At 26.2% G+C, this 15,481-nt stretch overlaps 1 protein-coding gene and 1 long non-coding RNA gene across 6 annotated transcripts in view; one reads left to right on the forward strand and one right to left on the reverse strand.

Annotated features, from left to right (window-relative positions):
- Window positions 1–5,951: 5,951 nt before the first annotated feature.
- Window positions 5,952–11,049, reverse strand: LOC105200080. Of its 3 annotated transcripts, XR_005576042.1 has the most exons (7): window positions 10,998–11,049; window positions 10,129–10,399; window positions 9,857–10,044; window positions 9,442–9,512; window positions 9,117–9,197; window positions 7,837–7,942; window positions 5,952–6,037 (listed from the first exon to the last, which is right to left on the reverse strand). It is a non-coding gene; the product is annotated as an uncharacterized LOC105200080 (long non-coding RNA). The 3 variants fall into 3 exon arrangements; XR_005576043.1 differs by lacking the exon at window positions 9,117–9,197; XR_005576041.1 differs by having other exon boundaries at window positions 9,117–9,512.
- A 4,032-nt stretch (window positions 11,050–15,081) lies between these two features.
- Window positions 15,082–15,481, forward strand: part of LOC105199284 (probable 2-oxoglutarate dehydrogenase E1 component DHKTD1 homolog, mitochondrial) — a 266,253-nt gene continuing 265,853 nt past the window's right edge. The window contains exon 1 of one of the 3 annotated variants that reach the window (XM_039456078.1): window positions 15,082–15,274. In XM_039456078.1, the coding sequence (XP_039312012.1) occupies window positions 15,133–15,274 (142 nt within the window). In that variant the 5' untranslated portion in view covers window positions 15,082–15,132. The remainder of the gene's footprint in view (window positions 15,275–15,481) is intronic. The other 2 variants (XM_039456076.1, XM_039456077.1) reach the window with 2 other exon arrangements.

Raw genomic sequence — 15,481 nt, forward strand, 5'->3', positions numbered from 1 at the left:
CATTTCAGGAAAATTAGCAATATTCGATCCTTCTGCTTGTAGCAAATTAATTATATAATTATAAGCTTTCTTTATTCCAATTATAAATCCAAATCGTTTTATATAATCTTCCGACATATTGTTTTTGAACTCATCCCATAAATGTTTTGGATGAACTGGTTGACAATGAATCAAAATTCGAACAAATAAATTACGAAGTCGTCTTGGCATCATCCAAATTTTTGCTTCATTCATTGCACGATACCATTCTTCATCATCCTCTATAAATCCGAATGCTAAACATGCGGCAGTAAAAGTATGATGTATTTCGTTATTAACTGTTTTTAGTTCTTGAAAACTTGTAGCTCCTTTAACATGTAATAATAGTATACGTAGATGAAATAATTCTATTTGAGACGGGCTGACGGAATACATACGACCAATACAATTAAAATATCTTTGACGTTTTTCCCAACGATTGACAGTTTTGCCATTAACTGTAATCTTTTTAAATACATAATGAGATGGAATATCGCTGTAGAAATATTGTTTTGCTTCCTCATCTCGAGCATTTAATTTAAAATAATCTAATAACATTGTTACTCGTTCTACGGCTGATCTCATTGCATTATAATTAATATTCTCGTCGATTATTATACTGTGTTCGTTTGGCAAATGAACTGGTAAGCGAAAAATAATATGGCTTTTTTCTTGTAAAGGTTTACTTAATATGCGCCAACATGCTTCTACAGGTCCGACATATCTAGTTTCGATAAATTTTTGAATTTCATCATGATTTATTATTTTATCTACATTTTCTTCAATAATTATAGATGCAGCATCGTGACCTTTATAAATATATTTATACAAATATTTTACAGATCGTATACTTGAAACTATTTCAACATTAATATGACTGTTAAATAAAAGTAAAAGCATTGGATTATACGGGACAACATATCGATTATCAACGACATATCGTCCAGGTCTTTCATATAGTAATCCATCATTTCGTCGACGATATTGTGGATAACCATCTTCATTTACAGTTGTCTCAGGTTGAAATGTTTTTGGAAAATGTTTCGAACATTTATTATTTATTAAACACCAATCTCCACATGGTCCGTGAATCATATGTCTCATTACAATATTATGTAAATTTTCATTTTCATTAGGATTAGGAATTTCTGCTGAAATATATTTATCAACTGTTTCAGAATTTAATATTTTATAATTTTGTTTTAATGTAATTAATAAATGTATATGTGGTAGGCCACGTTTTTGAAATTCTATCACATAAATGTATGCAAGAACTTCACCAAAAAATTTTTGTCTGACAATAACATCAATTAAATAATCCTTTTTTATGTTAAATACACGAGCACAAATATCTGGTCTATCTGTAGGTTGTTGATTTGGAAGTAAATTTTCTTTAATTTCCCGCCAATTTGGATTACAAGTCATGGTAATAAAAATATCTGGTTTACCATATTTTCGAACAATAGCCATCGCATCTTGATAATGTTGCAACATATTACGTGGAGAACCCACAAATGTTGATGGAAGTATAATCATTTTTCCAATGTGAGCGTCACTATTATTAGCAGTATTAGCTAAATAATCAATTAATCCTTGATAAGTCTCAACTCGTAATTTTTTCTGATTTTGTTTGCAATAATTGATTCGATCTTTTTCAATCTTGACATAATTGTCTACAAGCCATTGTTGAAATAATCGCCTTCCCATAATAAAGACATTAAAATTATCACGTATAGCTATTCGATACTTTATATATGCAGCTCTACTTATACGTTTATTACTATTTGTACGTTGTAAATTAGCATGCCAACCTTGATTACCATATGGATAATATAATGGATAAATCCATGGTTCGACATTTGGATCCATTGTACTGACTTGCTGTAATGTTTTATTACTTTTATTGTAAATTGTAACACATGTTTCTGGAATTTCACCATCAGCAGTAGTAGAAAAAACAGCTGCTACTTCATTTACTCTTTGTATGTTATATCGACCACGATCAATGCCTTTTTTTGTTAAAAATCCTAAATGTAATTCATGTATTCTGGAATTTCCAGTTGTTTGCTGTTGCGATTGAATTTCTTCATGCATCATTCGATATGATTGAGCAAAAATATTTTTTGTACGCATTATATTATCTATTAAATGTAAAATTTCTTTATCAAGATTTGAATTTTGATGTAAACGACATTCTGTTGCTTCATTATTATCTACGATAAAAAGCTGACCGTAACTTGGCATTTCATTTGTTGCGGGATACAAAGCAGTATTAATCTGATAATAAATTTGTCCTTGGATTTTAAAACAATATGGTCCACGTCTTTGAGTATTAAAATTACATATATTTGCATTAAATGACGCAAATGAAAATGTATTGTTATAACCACGAATACGATTATAAAAATGTTTTGATTTTGAATGACTTCCAATAAATAACTCATAAAGTTCGTGTGGAGGTTGTGGTAAAGGATCTAATTTAACAGAACCATGATTACAACAATCATGAAATGAATTGCCTTTATTAATTATTTTTTCAGAATTAAAGTGTTTCGCACCGCAATGTTCACAACGTATATTCATTTCTCCTATATAATGTTCTAAAATATTTTGTAATGAAGTAATATAAGATCTATTAATAGTAGTATATCCTTTTCTTAAAGCTCGAGTTTTTTTAATACAATTTGCAATTTTATTTTTATTAGTTATATTATATGTAGAAAATCTTGATTCTGATTTATTAAATGACATATCATTTATTAAATTGTTATGAGATATTTCATTTAAATTAGTTAAGTCTATAAATTCATTATTATTTATGTTTATTAACTTTGATGTGGTAGCAACAGATGAAATAATGTTACTATTTGATAAAGTTTTCATATTTAAGTCATCATTTTGAGATATTTTAACATTATTAACATTAACAACTTTCATGTTATCACTTGTTATAGCTATTTCATTACTATTTTTTGTCATAGAAACATTATTAATAGCAGATGAATGAATTGTTTGCAATGTAGTTGTTTGACTTACTGAATATATTATTTTTTTAGATGAATTAATTGAAATATTAGAATCTATTACTATATTTTTTGAGAAACTTGTAGAAGGTTGCAATATATTTGAATAAAATTCACCAGTATTTAATGAAGATTGATCACTTTCTTTAGTTATCATTCGTGTTTTTTCTCGTTTTTCAGCCTGCCATTTTGCTTTTCTTTCTCGTTTAGTACGTTGAAATTCCTCTTCTTCTTTAGTCGTTCGAATTACTTTTCTTCGAGGCATAATTAATTATTACTTAAATAATTTTAATGTAATAATTTATAATTATAATAAATATTTATGACATCAAAATATAGAATAGTTTTAAAATTAATTAAAAATTAAGAGATAACGACAAATATAAAATATCATAAATATGTAAAAATAAAATAAATTTAAAAATAAAATTAATTTTTATAATCTAGATAATATATAATATTAATATTAATTTAATATAGTAATATTTTCCCATTAATTTAAAACAATAAAAAATGAATTAATAATTTTCTCAAGTTACTTTAATTTTAAAATTAAATTAATTCTAATCATATTATATCTAAGATATGAATTCTAATTTAATAAGCCAATTTAAAAGTGATTTTAATATTACAAATATTTAAAAAAAAATTTTAATAATTAAAATTAAAATTGATTTTTATGAATTAATATGAGTTAAAATAAATTCAATAATATTAATTAAAAAGGATTTTAATGAAGTAATTCAAATTAAAGTTAATTTTAATTTAATAATTCAAGTTAAAATTAATTTTATACACATACCCAATCCAATAGCTTAAAACAAAACAAATTTTAATCCAATAGTTCAAGTCAAAATTAATTTCAATAAAATAGTTCAAGTCAAAATTAATTTCAACGACAATTCAATTCCAAAGACAATTCAAATTCCAAAAATAATTCAAATTCCAAAAACAGTTCAAATTCCAAAGACATTTCAAATTCCAAAGACAATGCAAATAATTCAAATCAAAATTAAATTTAACTTAATCAAAGACAAAATTAATTGTAATTAAAATTATTATTAAATATAATTTTAAAAAATAATTTTAATTTATAATAAAATTGATTTTATATATAAATTAATAATTTAAATCAAAATTAATTTAATCGAAAATCAAAGTTAATTTTAATTCAATAATTAAATTTTAATTAAATAATTAAAATCAAAATTAAATTAAAAACTAAACAATGTAAGTTAGAAACAGTTTTAATTAAATGACATTTAATGTTAATTTTAATTAAATTATGTAAAAATTTAAATTAATTAAAAACATTTTTTAATTGAAGATAATTTAATTATTTAATATATATGTAACGTACTTAATAAACATTTGTAAGATTTTAAATTTAAATTGTAAAAAGTAAAACATTTATTTTAAATTACTTATCTTTCATTGTAGTTTCATTCATTTTAAACGGAAATTATTAATTTCTTCGAGTATATTTAATGTCATTCAGTATGAATAAAATACTTATTCAAGGTATTTTACTTAATTCCATTTAAATTCCAATTTTATCTGTGAAATGAATATAAAAAGGTATAAATATGTATATATATATATACATATATATAAATTTATTTTTATAACATTAACATATATATTTTAATTTATATAAAAAAAGAAATTTAATATCTCTTATATTTGTATAGAATATATAAAAATTTGAACTTTAGAATACGTAACGAAAATTATACAAATACAGATACGTTTTAAATAGAAATTATCTGATCTAAAAGGAAAAAAAGTACTAATAAAATTAATTTTTTAAAAGCATATAAAGATTATTATTTTCTTTTAAATAGAAATATACAATATTTTTACATAATAATATTATTCTCTTTTTAAAAAAACATTTGCATGTTATAAAGAATCTTGTATACATCTGATGAAAATGTGCCTTTATTTAAATTAGTTGGAATTAAAGTATATTGTTATTCTCGACGTTTCAAAAAAAAGTCTCAATAAACATAATTTTCTACATTCAATACTCTTCCGTCCAGAAACGTTTAAAGTAAAAATATTTCAATAGAAATCTATAGCTATATTATACTCTGCTTTTTATGAATCACAAGTACGCTAATTATCTATCTTTCTCTATAAACATACACATAATCTTAATGGTTGTTTCAAAGTCTTACCATAAGATGACTTATCAAATAGGAAGTCATAAATCTTTAGTTCCAATAATATAATGCTTCGTAAGCCGAACAAATTTCAACGTTTATTTGTAAGAAAATACAGAATGATATTCTTTATTCTTTACTAAACGCAATAGCTGTCAACTTTGACATTTGTCAATAAACTCGTCGCCAGGTATTAATCTTCATCTGTCATTTTTTGTAGACTTCATTACGCGAGTCTTTGAAGGAGAATTCACACCTTAACAGAAAAGCAGGAAACAGAAGAGCAGAAGCCAATCAGATCTTGTGATAACAGGAAATAGTACATTTTATTTTTTACTTTTTCTGTTCTTCAACTACCAGATTGACTTCTGTTCTTCTATTTTCTGCTTTTCTATCAAGGTATGAAGTCCTTTATAAACAATGATGTATTGAACAATTATTAAATCATGTACTGTATTGTTGACGTACTAACTACTGCGTTTAACTCGCATATCCTACACTTTCATTATTTATATTTTTAACCCTTAAACACACCTATCCTGTAAAATACGGAAACACATTTTCGGGTCTGGGAGACTTTTTCAACTTTGAAAAGCTATAACTTTGATTACAATCAATATTTTTCTACAATTGTTTTTTTAAATGAAAGTTCAGAATCTCAGGAGTGTGACTGCATAATCGGCATTGCCAAAAAATAATTTATTGTGAAATTGTAAAGGAAAAACCATTAAGCAAAAATGAAAAATTGGTAAAAAAGAAATTTGTAAAGAAATTTCCTCGGACTCATCATTTTCATTGAGGATAACAACCTTTTGTCTATCATTAGATGATCTAAAAAGTAACATACCACATGAATATCAAATAATAACGTTCTTCAGAAACAATGATTTGTTCTTTTCTAAATATAATAAAAAAGTACTTTATTTATGAAAATATAGAACCCTAACAGCACACTTCATCCAGGGGACGTTGCATGGACGTCCTTAGGACGTACGGATGTCCTAAGAACGTCCATGGGACGTCCCCTGGATAAAGTACGCTGTTAGGGAAGAAGGTATTATGGTTACTGTCGACAATATAACTACCCCTATTATCTCCGTTATTAGGTGACGTATTCTAATAATTGCTTATAGAGTTATTCGTTTAGTAGCTCATCGTTTTTTAGTGATGCTAATATGCCAATACGTAATAACTGACAATTATTATAAGGCATTTTTACTTTTGAGCACTTCTAAACTTTTTCAAGATACACTTTTAACCTATAATCACACATACTTCCTCATTATTCTTAAACTTGAGCATATTATCACACGAATGTATATACAGCCTTTTTTTGTCATTTAACTATTTATTTAATTGTACACGTTTCGAGTTATACAAAGTTAAAACAATAATATAGAATTTTATTAATATAGTTTTTTAAACAAAATTTTTATATCGAAATATTTCTTCGATAAATCAATTGTCATTTTAGAAGGCTGTGTCTAGAAACATTAAAGACATCATTTTATGCTCGTTGTTTAATGTTAAACAGGAATAAAATATTTATAATGAAATTTCTAATAATGTTTCTAAAATTTCTGAATGCAGGAAAATTCTAAAAAATGGAAAATTAAAAATATATAATTTTGTAACAAGGTACTGTTTCTTTTAAACTAATTTTTTAAAATTATTTTTACAGATAGCCATATTACAACCACTTTTTTTCTTTAACCGATTATACAGTGCATTAGATTTTTATAAATTATACGTCCTAAGTAATATATATTTCATTACTTTGAGTCTAGAATCTGTCAAATAACACTTTGACGAATATAATTGTTCAAGTTTCAATAGAAAGTACTAATTATAAATAAATTATTCAATATATATATATATATATATATAGGATATAGATTGATTATGTGTGTGTATGGTACAATTTATAATAGTGAAGATGTTCCTAAATATGATATTTATTTTTTATATTGAGTTTGAATATATCTTTATAATACGTGTTTTAACTGAACGTGCGAATATCAGACAAATTTTCCAACTTCCAAACCTTCTCATTTAAAAACTATTATAACCTCGACATTAGAATGTTTCGTTTCGAAATTATCTCAGAAATCTGCTACTAACAGAAGGTTCGCGAAACCTGAGACACTGTATATGAATATAAATATGTATATATATGTCTGTATATTTTTAAAATTGTTATTAACATCATTTTATTAACTATAAAATTCTACAATTCACCAATTAATATTGGTAGTTTAAGCATATGGAACATACATAATTTATAATTCATTAAAGGGAGAAAAAGAAATACGTTTGTGAAACAGCAGACAAATTGTGAAATATTAATAACTAATGTCATAAAAGTACTTTGAATTATAAAAAAATTACAAATTTATATTTTTTTAAATTTAACATACTAATCAATGTTATTAAATAAAATTTTATAAATATTTTATAAAATATTTTATTTGGAAAAAATAGAAAATAGAATTTTTTACACAATATAATTTCTCTGATTTTATTGTACATATAAAAGTATTAAAATAATTATCGAAAAGTTAATTTACGAGAATTTTTTCACATAGTTTGGTGTAAAATATCTCAAATAGTCATTAAAAATATGTACATACCCATCACAAACTTTTGACAGGAGTGAATCCATTTTATTTTTTAATCCATATAATTTTTAAGCAAATAATTTAATTTTTTATTAAAAAATTTTTGTTACTCAATGTCCTGTAATTAAATAATTTTAATTAATTATACTTAACGTAATTATCAAATACATTTATATAATATAAATGTTAATATTAAAACTATGGTTGTACTTTGCTTTTTATGAATCAATTACACTAATATATCTTTCTCTATAAGCATACACATAATCTTAATAGTTATCTCAAAGTCTTACCGTAAGAGATGACTTATCGAATAGGAAGCCGTAACTCTTTAGTTTTAATATAATGCTTCATAAGCCGAATAAATATTCAACGTTTATTTTTGTAAGAAAATACAGAAAGATATTCTTTACTAAACGCAAGAACTGTCCAATTTGGACTTTTATCAATAAACTCATTGCCAGGTAACGATCTTTATTTATCATTTTTTGTAGACTTCATTACGCGAGTCTTTAAAGGAGAATTCACACCTTGACAGAAAAACAGAAAACAGAAAAGCAGAAGCCAAGGTCTTGTGGAAATAGGAAATAGTACATTTTGTTTTTACTTTTTCATTACCAGATTCTGTTCTATTTTCTTCTTTTCTATCAAGGTATGAATCCCTTATAAAGGTGCAGTAATATTAGGGATGTTCTATTTCACGCATTATGCGTACGATACATCATTTATTTTTGATTAACATAATTATAAAGTTATTATTTAAATATAAAGTGTATTATTCTTATTCAATAAATTATTCTTATTCTATTTTCAATTAAGAAAATTTATTTAAATTATATAAATTTATTTATTAAATTTATTTATTAAAAAAAATTATTAGTTAAATAAAGACTAAACTTCATATTGATATTTTATGTAGTAAAAATACCACAATGTTATACAAATAAAAAATATATATACATATGTGGGAGAGTGGGGTAATTCAAACTTATTTGCAGGTTTTTTGTTATAATTCATTTTTTCTTATAAATATATAAGTACCTGCACGCAAACTATCAAAAGGCTTTAAAATTTAGAACAAAGCTGTTGCGGATAAAAATGCAACGAAAGTGTTAAAATTGCTAATAAATTTCAAATATACAGCGTTCGAACTTTTATACAGTGTAGACGTAAATAATGGACGATTTTCTTTGAGTGACATTTTTATCACTTTAAATTTGTATAATTGTTCAGATGTTAGATCATAAATAAAGATATTATGTATAAAATTAATCTGTGTAATTAAGTTTTACCTTGTCTAATAAAAGGATTTACTTAAGTCGGGATTTTTTCATCATTTCACTCGGTATTACGCACTCTACTCTTTTTGGATCCTGTGTAACATATTCGCATTTAGTCAATTCTATTGCATTACCAGTGTATTTTAAACCCAAACCAAAATTGTATTCGAGTTATCCTTTACATTGAGGACAAGGTTTTAAAGCTCCAAAATATAATATATATCGTATAAACGACTTGTAATTTGTAAATGTACCAAAAAATAGAAAATATAAAAAAAGAGGAAAAAATGAGAAAAAATTCGCGGAAATGTAAAAGGATAGGAATATTGAGATCTACCTGTTTGCGGAATTCATGCAGTTTTTCATCAGTCCGGTAAATTTTCTCTCTTCAATACATGTATAATCTCTCTATAAATAGTAAGAAATCGTAGCTCGTTAGATTTAGAGAAGAAAATTAATGATTTATATTAAGACAAACTTTGCACAGGTAATTTTACAACAGACACAGGCAATTTTGCAACAAACACATCTTTAAAAAGTTTGTTCCGTGTATTGCTTGTTAATAATGTCTCCATTATTAGCCCAAAACGATTAAAAGATCCGTCTTATATTTGTAAGCAAAATTCCGTCAAGTAGTATTTTGAAAACTGCATTTCCATAACGGTTTTAACCTGAGCGGTTTGCACTACGTTTGCTTTATCTAAGCAGTCTATGCAATTTATATGGAACATACTTTTGCATACAAATTGTACCTTGTTTATCGCGCCAGCAGTAACGTCAGTAACCCGTCTGCTAGCATCGTAGCTAATGCATTAAGCAAAATAGACACATTCTCAAAATGCATTCCTCGACTGTGTTGAATGAACAATGCAAGTAGGTCCATACAATTCGATTTCTTTACCAAAATACTTTTCAAACGCAATTTGCGTCTTAGCCTCATCTGTAATCAATACCATATATGAAATTGTTACATTCTATTAACAAAATTTAATCTAATTCATGTAAGATATGTTTTTGCTTATACCTTTACCAATTTGCGGTGGAGATTTGTATCCAGGTTGAGATACTAATACACTGGCACGCTTCCTTGCGCTTGTAAAAAGGTTACTCGATATAATCGGCAAATTAAATTGATGCGGATTAAGGATTCGGACCGGGTCATTACTCGCCTTATTTAATTCCTTTCTCCATTCTATTATTTACCTATTTTACAATCGCACAATTCTTCCTCCTTCCTTTGTACATTATTCCTCTTCGTTTCTCTACCTTTCATTGGACATATTTTAAAATCTTTACTAAAAGAGATAATGTTCGATTAAAGAAATTTTCATTTCTATAACACAAAACCTTAAAATATAATATGATATTTACCGGTTATTAAAAAAATCTTCAAACTCGCGTTTAATTGCATTTTTAATTTCTTTCGTTCTTTATTTAAAAATCTTTACCCTTATATAATATATTCAATAATTATTTTATTTTACATATATTAAGTGTTGTACAAAAATTACAAATTTTTAAAATTTTAATTAATTTAATCAGGTTAAAATAGCATATTAATTTTTTTTAAGGTAGAGATAAAAATATTTGTCGTCTTTGTAAAGATTGAACTTCTCTACAATTAGATTTTATAAATTCACCATTTTTATCCTTGAATTTTCGAAACTCATTGAGCTAGAATTTTATTAATACATTTGTGTACTTGCATCTTATTATTACATAAACTTCTTTTAATAATTTTAATATTTTAAAATATTAAATATTAATTGTATCATATTGTAAATATTTAAAAAGATAATTAATATAGAAATTTTAAAGACATCATTGTGTTGTTCATATAAAAAGGCATAAATATATTAAATTATTATTTTTTTTCTATTCAAAAATCTTTACCTTCTCCAACACCTTCAATTCCGTTCTCATTTCAATTTTATTTCCATTCTACACTCTTTCGATCCTTCCTCCTTCCTTCCTTTTTATATTACTCTATTCCTTTTCTTTTCTTTATCTCCATTTTACATTTTTATTAAAAAACTTTACTAAAATAGATAATATTCTATTAGACATTTTAATTTTTTTGACAAAAATATCAATATATTACGTAATATTCACCCATTATTAAAAAAAAAAACCTTCAAACCAGTGTTCAATAGCATTCTTAATTTTATTCATCTTTGATTAGAAATCTTAACCTTCACCTTTATTTTTACGATGTATTTTCTCTCTCTTTCTCTGATTTTTGATTTTGGACTCCTCCCTTCTTCTTTCTTTCCTTCTATCCGTATATGAAAACCTTTCTTTCTTTCACCTTTTATTTCTCTGACTTTTATATCCCGTCCTAAAAATGAAATGTAACACAAAGTATTCACGTACTTAAAGTATAATACTTACTTCTCTATATGAGAAATGAAAATGTGTTATTTTATTCAAAAAACTTATCTGAGACACATTCGTTAACAGCAACACCAGCAATTATATGTATATATAATATTGATAATTAGTGTGCACGACGCGATACGCGTTGCAAACTTTCACAATTCACACACGACACAACGACAATTTGTATACTGGAAGAACGTACACATCTCTTCTCGCCACTAACCTCGCGCGCGTGCACACACCACTTAACCCTACCGCCGCACGTCAAAACGCAAAACGTTATTAGCATCATCATCGGCGAAACTCACGCCACGATCTCGACTCTATCCGACCACGCCAGCCAGCCAATCGGCAACGCGGAAAGCGGTCAACAATAAACCGCGATAAATGCGACCGCGAACGCACTTCACGCATTTTCATCTCCTTTTTTATATAGGAAGGATTTTATATAGGAAGGATTTGTATACTGGAAGAACGTACACATCTCTTCTCGCCACTAACCTCGCGCGCGTGCACACACCACTTAACCCTACCGCCGCACGTCAAAACGCAAAACGTTATTAGCATCATCATCGGCGAAACTCACGCCACGATCTCGACTCTATCCGACCACGCCAGCCAGCCAATCGGCAACGCGGAAAGCGGTCAACAATAAACCGCGATAAATGCGACCGCGAACGCACTTCACGCATTTTCATCTCCTTTTTTATATAGGAGGAAGGAGGAGGAAGGATCCGACCACGCCAGCCAGCCAATCGGCAACGCGGAAAGCGGTCAACAATAAACCGCGATAAATGCGACCGCGAACGCACTTCACGCATTTTCATCTCCTTTTTTATATAGGAAGGATAAATGCGACCGCGAACGCACTTCACGCATTTTCATCTCCTTTTTTATATAGGAAGGATAGGATAGGATTTATCATGTAGTTTTTAATAAATATTTATGAACTGTGCATCTAACAAGGAAAAATACGGAAGTATCATCCTTCGATTTTGACGCGCCTTTATTATGGTGTAGTACAAATTAAAATAAAGGACACGTATTTTTTATATGTACCCGTCTTCACTTTTAGGAAGTGAGACGCCACTTTAAAGAAAATCGGTTTCCTTCTTTCAAAGTGTACATTATTAAAACTACAAGAGATAGAAGAAAAATATTTTGAATAAAAGTTGAATGACATAAATAGTACTTTATAACCAAATTTTTATTAAAAAATGTTTTGTAATGTTTTTATCACTGTTATAATGTATTTAACAAGCCATTCAACTTTTATTCAAAACATTTTTTTCTATCTCTTATAGTTTCGACGATATTTGCTTGAAATGAAAAATACTAATTTTTTTCAAAGGGGTATTTTATACCCTAAAAGAGCTTGTATAAAATATACGTGTCGTTTATTGTGATACTACAATAAAGACTCATCGAAATTGGAGAACGACATTTCCGTACCTTTTGTTATAAGATCACAAATATGTTATAAAACATTTATAAAACATTTACAATAAATATTTATAAAATATTAAAATAAATATTTTAAATATTATGTGCTGTCTGGATATATAATAAAATTTAAATCATACTTCGTCTTTTTCAACAATTTTAAGTTTTGTAAAATAAACTTACAATGAAGCATTTCTAAGTGTAAATTTCTGATTTTAATGAAAAAAATTCTTTTTTTAAATTATTTTTAAAAAATATTATTGACGGGAGTGAATAGCTATAATTTTATAATACAACTTTTGTATAAAACATTTTTTAATATTTTGAATAATTCTTAGGATATAATAAAAAAAATACAAAAAATTGCCACTTAAAATTGTTTATGGGCAGCAACTGATATTTTCTAAATTCATCTATTTATGTAACCTATGTATATACAGGGTCATTGAAAAGTATCGGACTCCTTGATTATTTTGGAAACTAAGCATTTTAAAAAAAAGCGTTTCAGATAAAAGTTGTAGGGTTTTAAAAGATCTATGTATTTACTGATCTTATCAGTTTTACCTTGGATGACGTCGCCAAGGTCAGATCAAAATCACATTAACTTTTTTAAATAGAAATGGAATAAAACCCTATTTCTGATTCCAGAATCTAATAGCTGGTGTCAAGAGTTTTCCAAAACCCTACAAGAAAGTTTATTTTTGTTGAGTACTTTTCAAGTTATGAGGCTTGAAAGCTACAGTGTACTCATAACTCGGAAAGTACTTAACAAAAATAAACTTATTTATAGTATTTCGAAAAATTCTCGAAATTGACTATAAGAAAATGTAATAAAAGATATAATGTTAGAGTACCGGTAGTTTCCTAATTAAAGGTTATTGGTACTACCCTAACATTCTATATTTTTTATTGCATTTTTTTGTAGTCGATTTCAAAAACTTTTCAAAACACTATAAATAAGTATATTTTTGTTAAGTACTTTCCAAATTATGACGCTTGAAAGTTACAGTACACTGTAGCTTTCAAGCCCCTCAACTCGAAAAGTACTCAATAAAAATATACTTTCTCGTTAGAAAGCTTTTGACACTAGCTATTAGATTCTAGAATCAAAAATAGGATGTTTCAATTAAAACAGTTAATGTGATTTTGATATAACCTTGCTAACGCCATCCAAGGTCAAGCTAATAAAATCAATAAATAAATCTTTTAAAACCTTACAACTTTTATCTGAAACACTTTTTTCTAAAATGTTTATGTTTTCAAAATAGTCAAGGCGTCTGATACTTTTTGATGACCCTGTATATATATATATATATATATATATATATATATATATATATATATATAGTTTCATTAAAATTCATACTTAGGAATGTTTCCTTGTTAGAATGACTAAAATGACAAATAGGATTGTAGTTAAACGAAAACTTAATGTGAGGCCTGAATTAGCAAAATTATTTGTTTTTTATAATTTTACCACTGGGCACTGATGATATATTATTAATATTTCTTTTTTATTCATTTATAATTAATGAATCATGTAACTTTATAACTTAATTAAATGTCGAGCACGTCAAATTTTTACTTCATTATAATCAATCTCATTTATCAATTTAGTCACTATAGTATAAGCCTATTTTATGAAAATTAAAAATGCATGAAAATATAATAAATAAATTAAATTTTAATTGTAGATATTTAAAATTTTATATATACATTTTGTATTCAATTTTATAGAAAATTGTGTATAAAATACGTTCATGTTTTATGTTTAATCAATGATCTAACATTTGTTTTTTAATGGTCATAATATACATTTGTAGAAAGACTTTTTTAAGCTACAAGATTGATATTTCTTTGTATATTTAACATAAATATTTTTCCCTTTTTTTAAAAAAAATGTTCGTTTAAAGTATATTTAATATTTCAATATTTATCTCTATCAACAGAAAAGGTAATAATGGTATGATCAATGAACAGCAATGAGTTTTATGTGTTTTTCGAAAGATAATGTAAGTAATAAAACAGATAGAGAAAGTAAACAGATAAGGAACGCAAGTTGAAAGCATGCACGGTATATAACATAAGAAAGTATTCACAGAAGAGGGGAGACTGATGTCATCAGAACATCTATCTATAAGAACTTGTACTTGCCTTACACTTGCAAAGTAATCAGCAGTCATCGTGAGAACGTCTTACTAAGAGAATGTACGCGATTAAAAGATTTATGCTGACAAAAAGCATTCAATGCTTTAAATTAAAGTGGTTGACCTGTTGTATCAGTGAATCATATCATAGCAAAAATGGTGTTTATGGATATAAACCGAGACAAAAAAGACATTTCGAAGGTATTTGTTTTATTGAAAGATTAAAAATAACATTCAATTTTTTAATTTTTTTTTTGTTATAAAAGAATTCCTAAAACTCATATTCGTGAAGTATATTATAGAAATATTCGTATGAAAAATATCTTGTTCACGATTTTAAGATCAAGAATAGGAAACGATGAAACACTGTCACAAGTAATCATATCATTACCATTACTTTTTATAATA

The sequence above is a fragment of the Solenopsis invicta genome, chromosome 12, assembly GCF_016802725.1.
Source record: "Solenopsis invicta isolate M01_SB chromosome 12, UNIL_Sinv_3.0, whole genome shotgun sequence".
NCBI classification, from domain to species: Eukaryota; Metazoa; Arthropoda; class Insecta; order Hymenoptera; family Formicidae; genus Solenopsis; species Solenopsis invicta.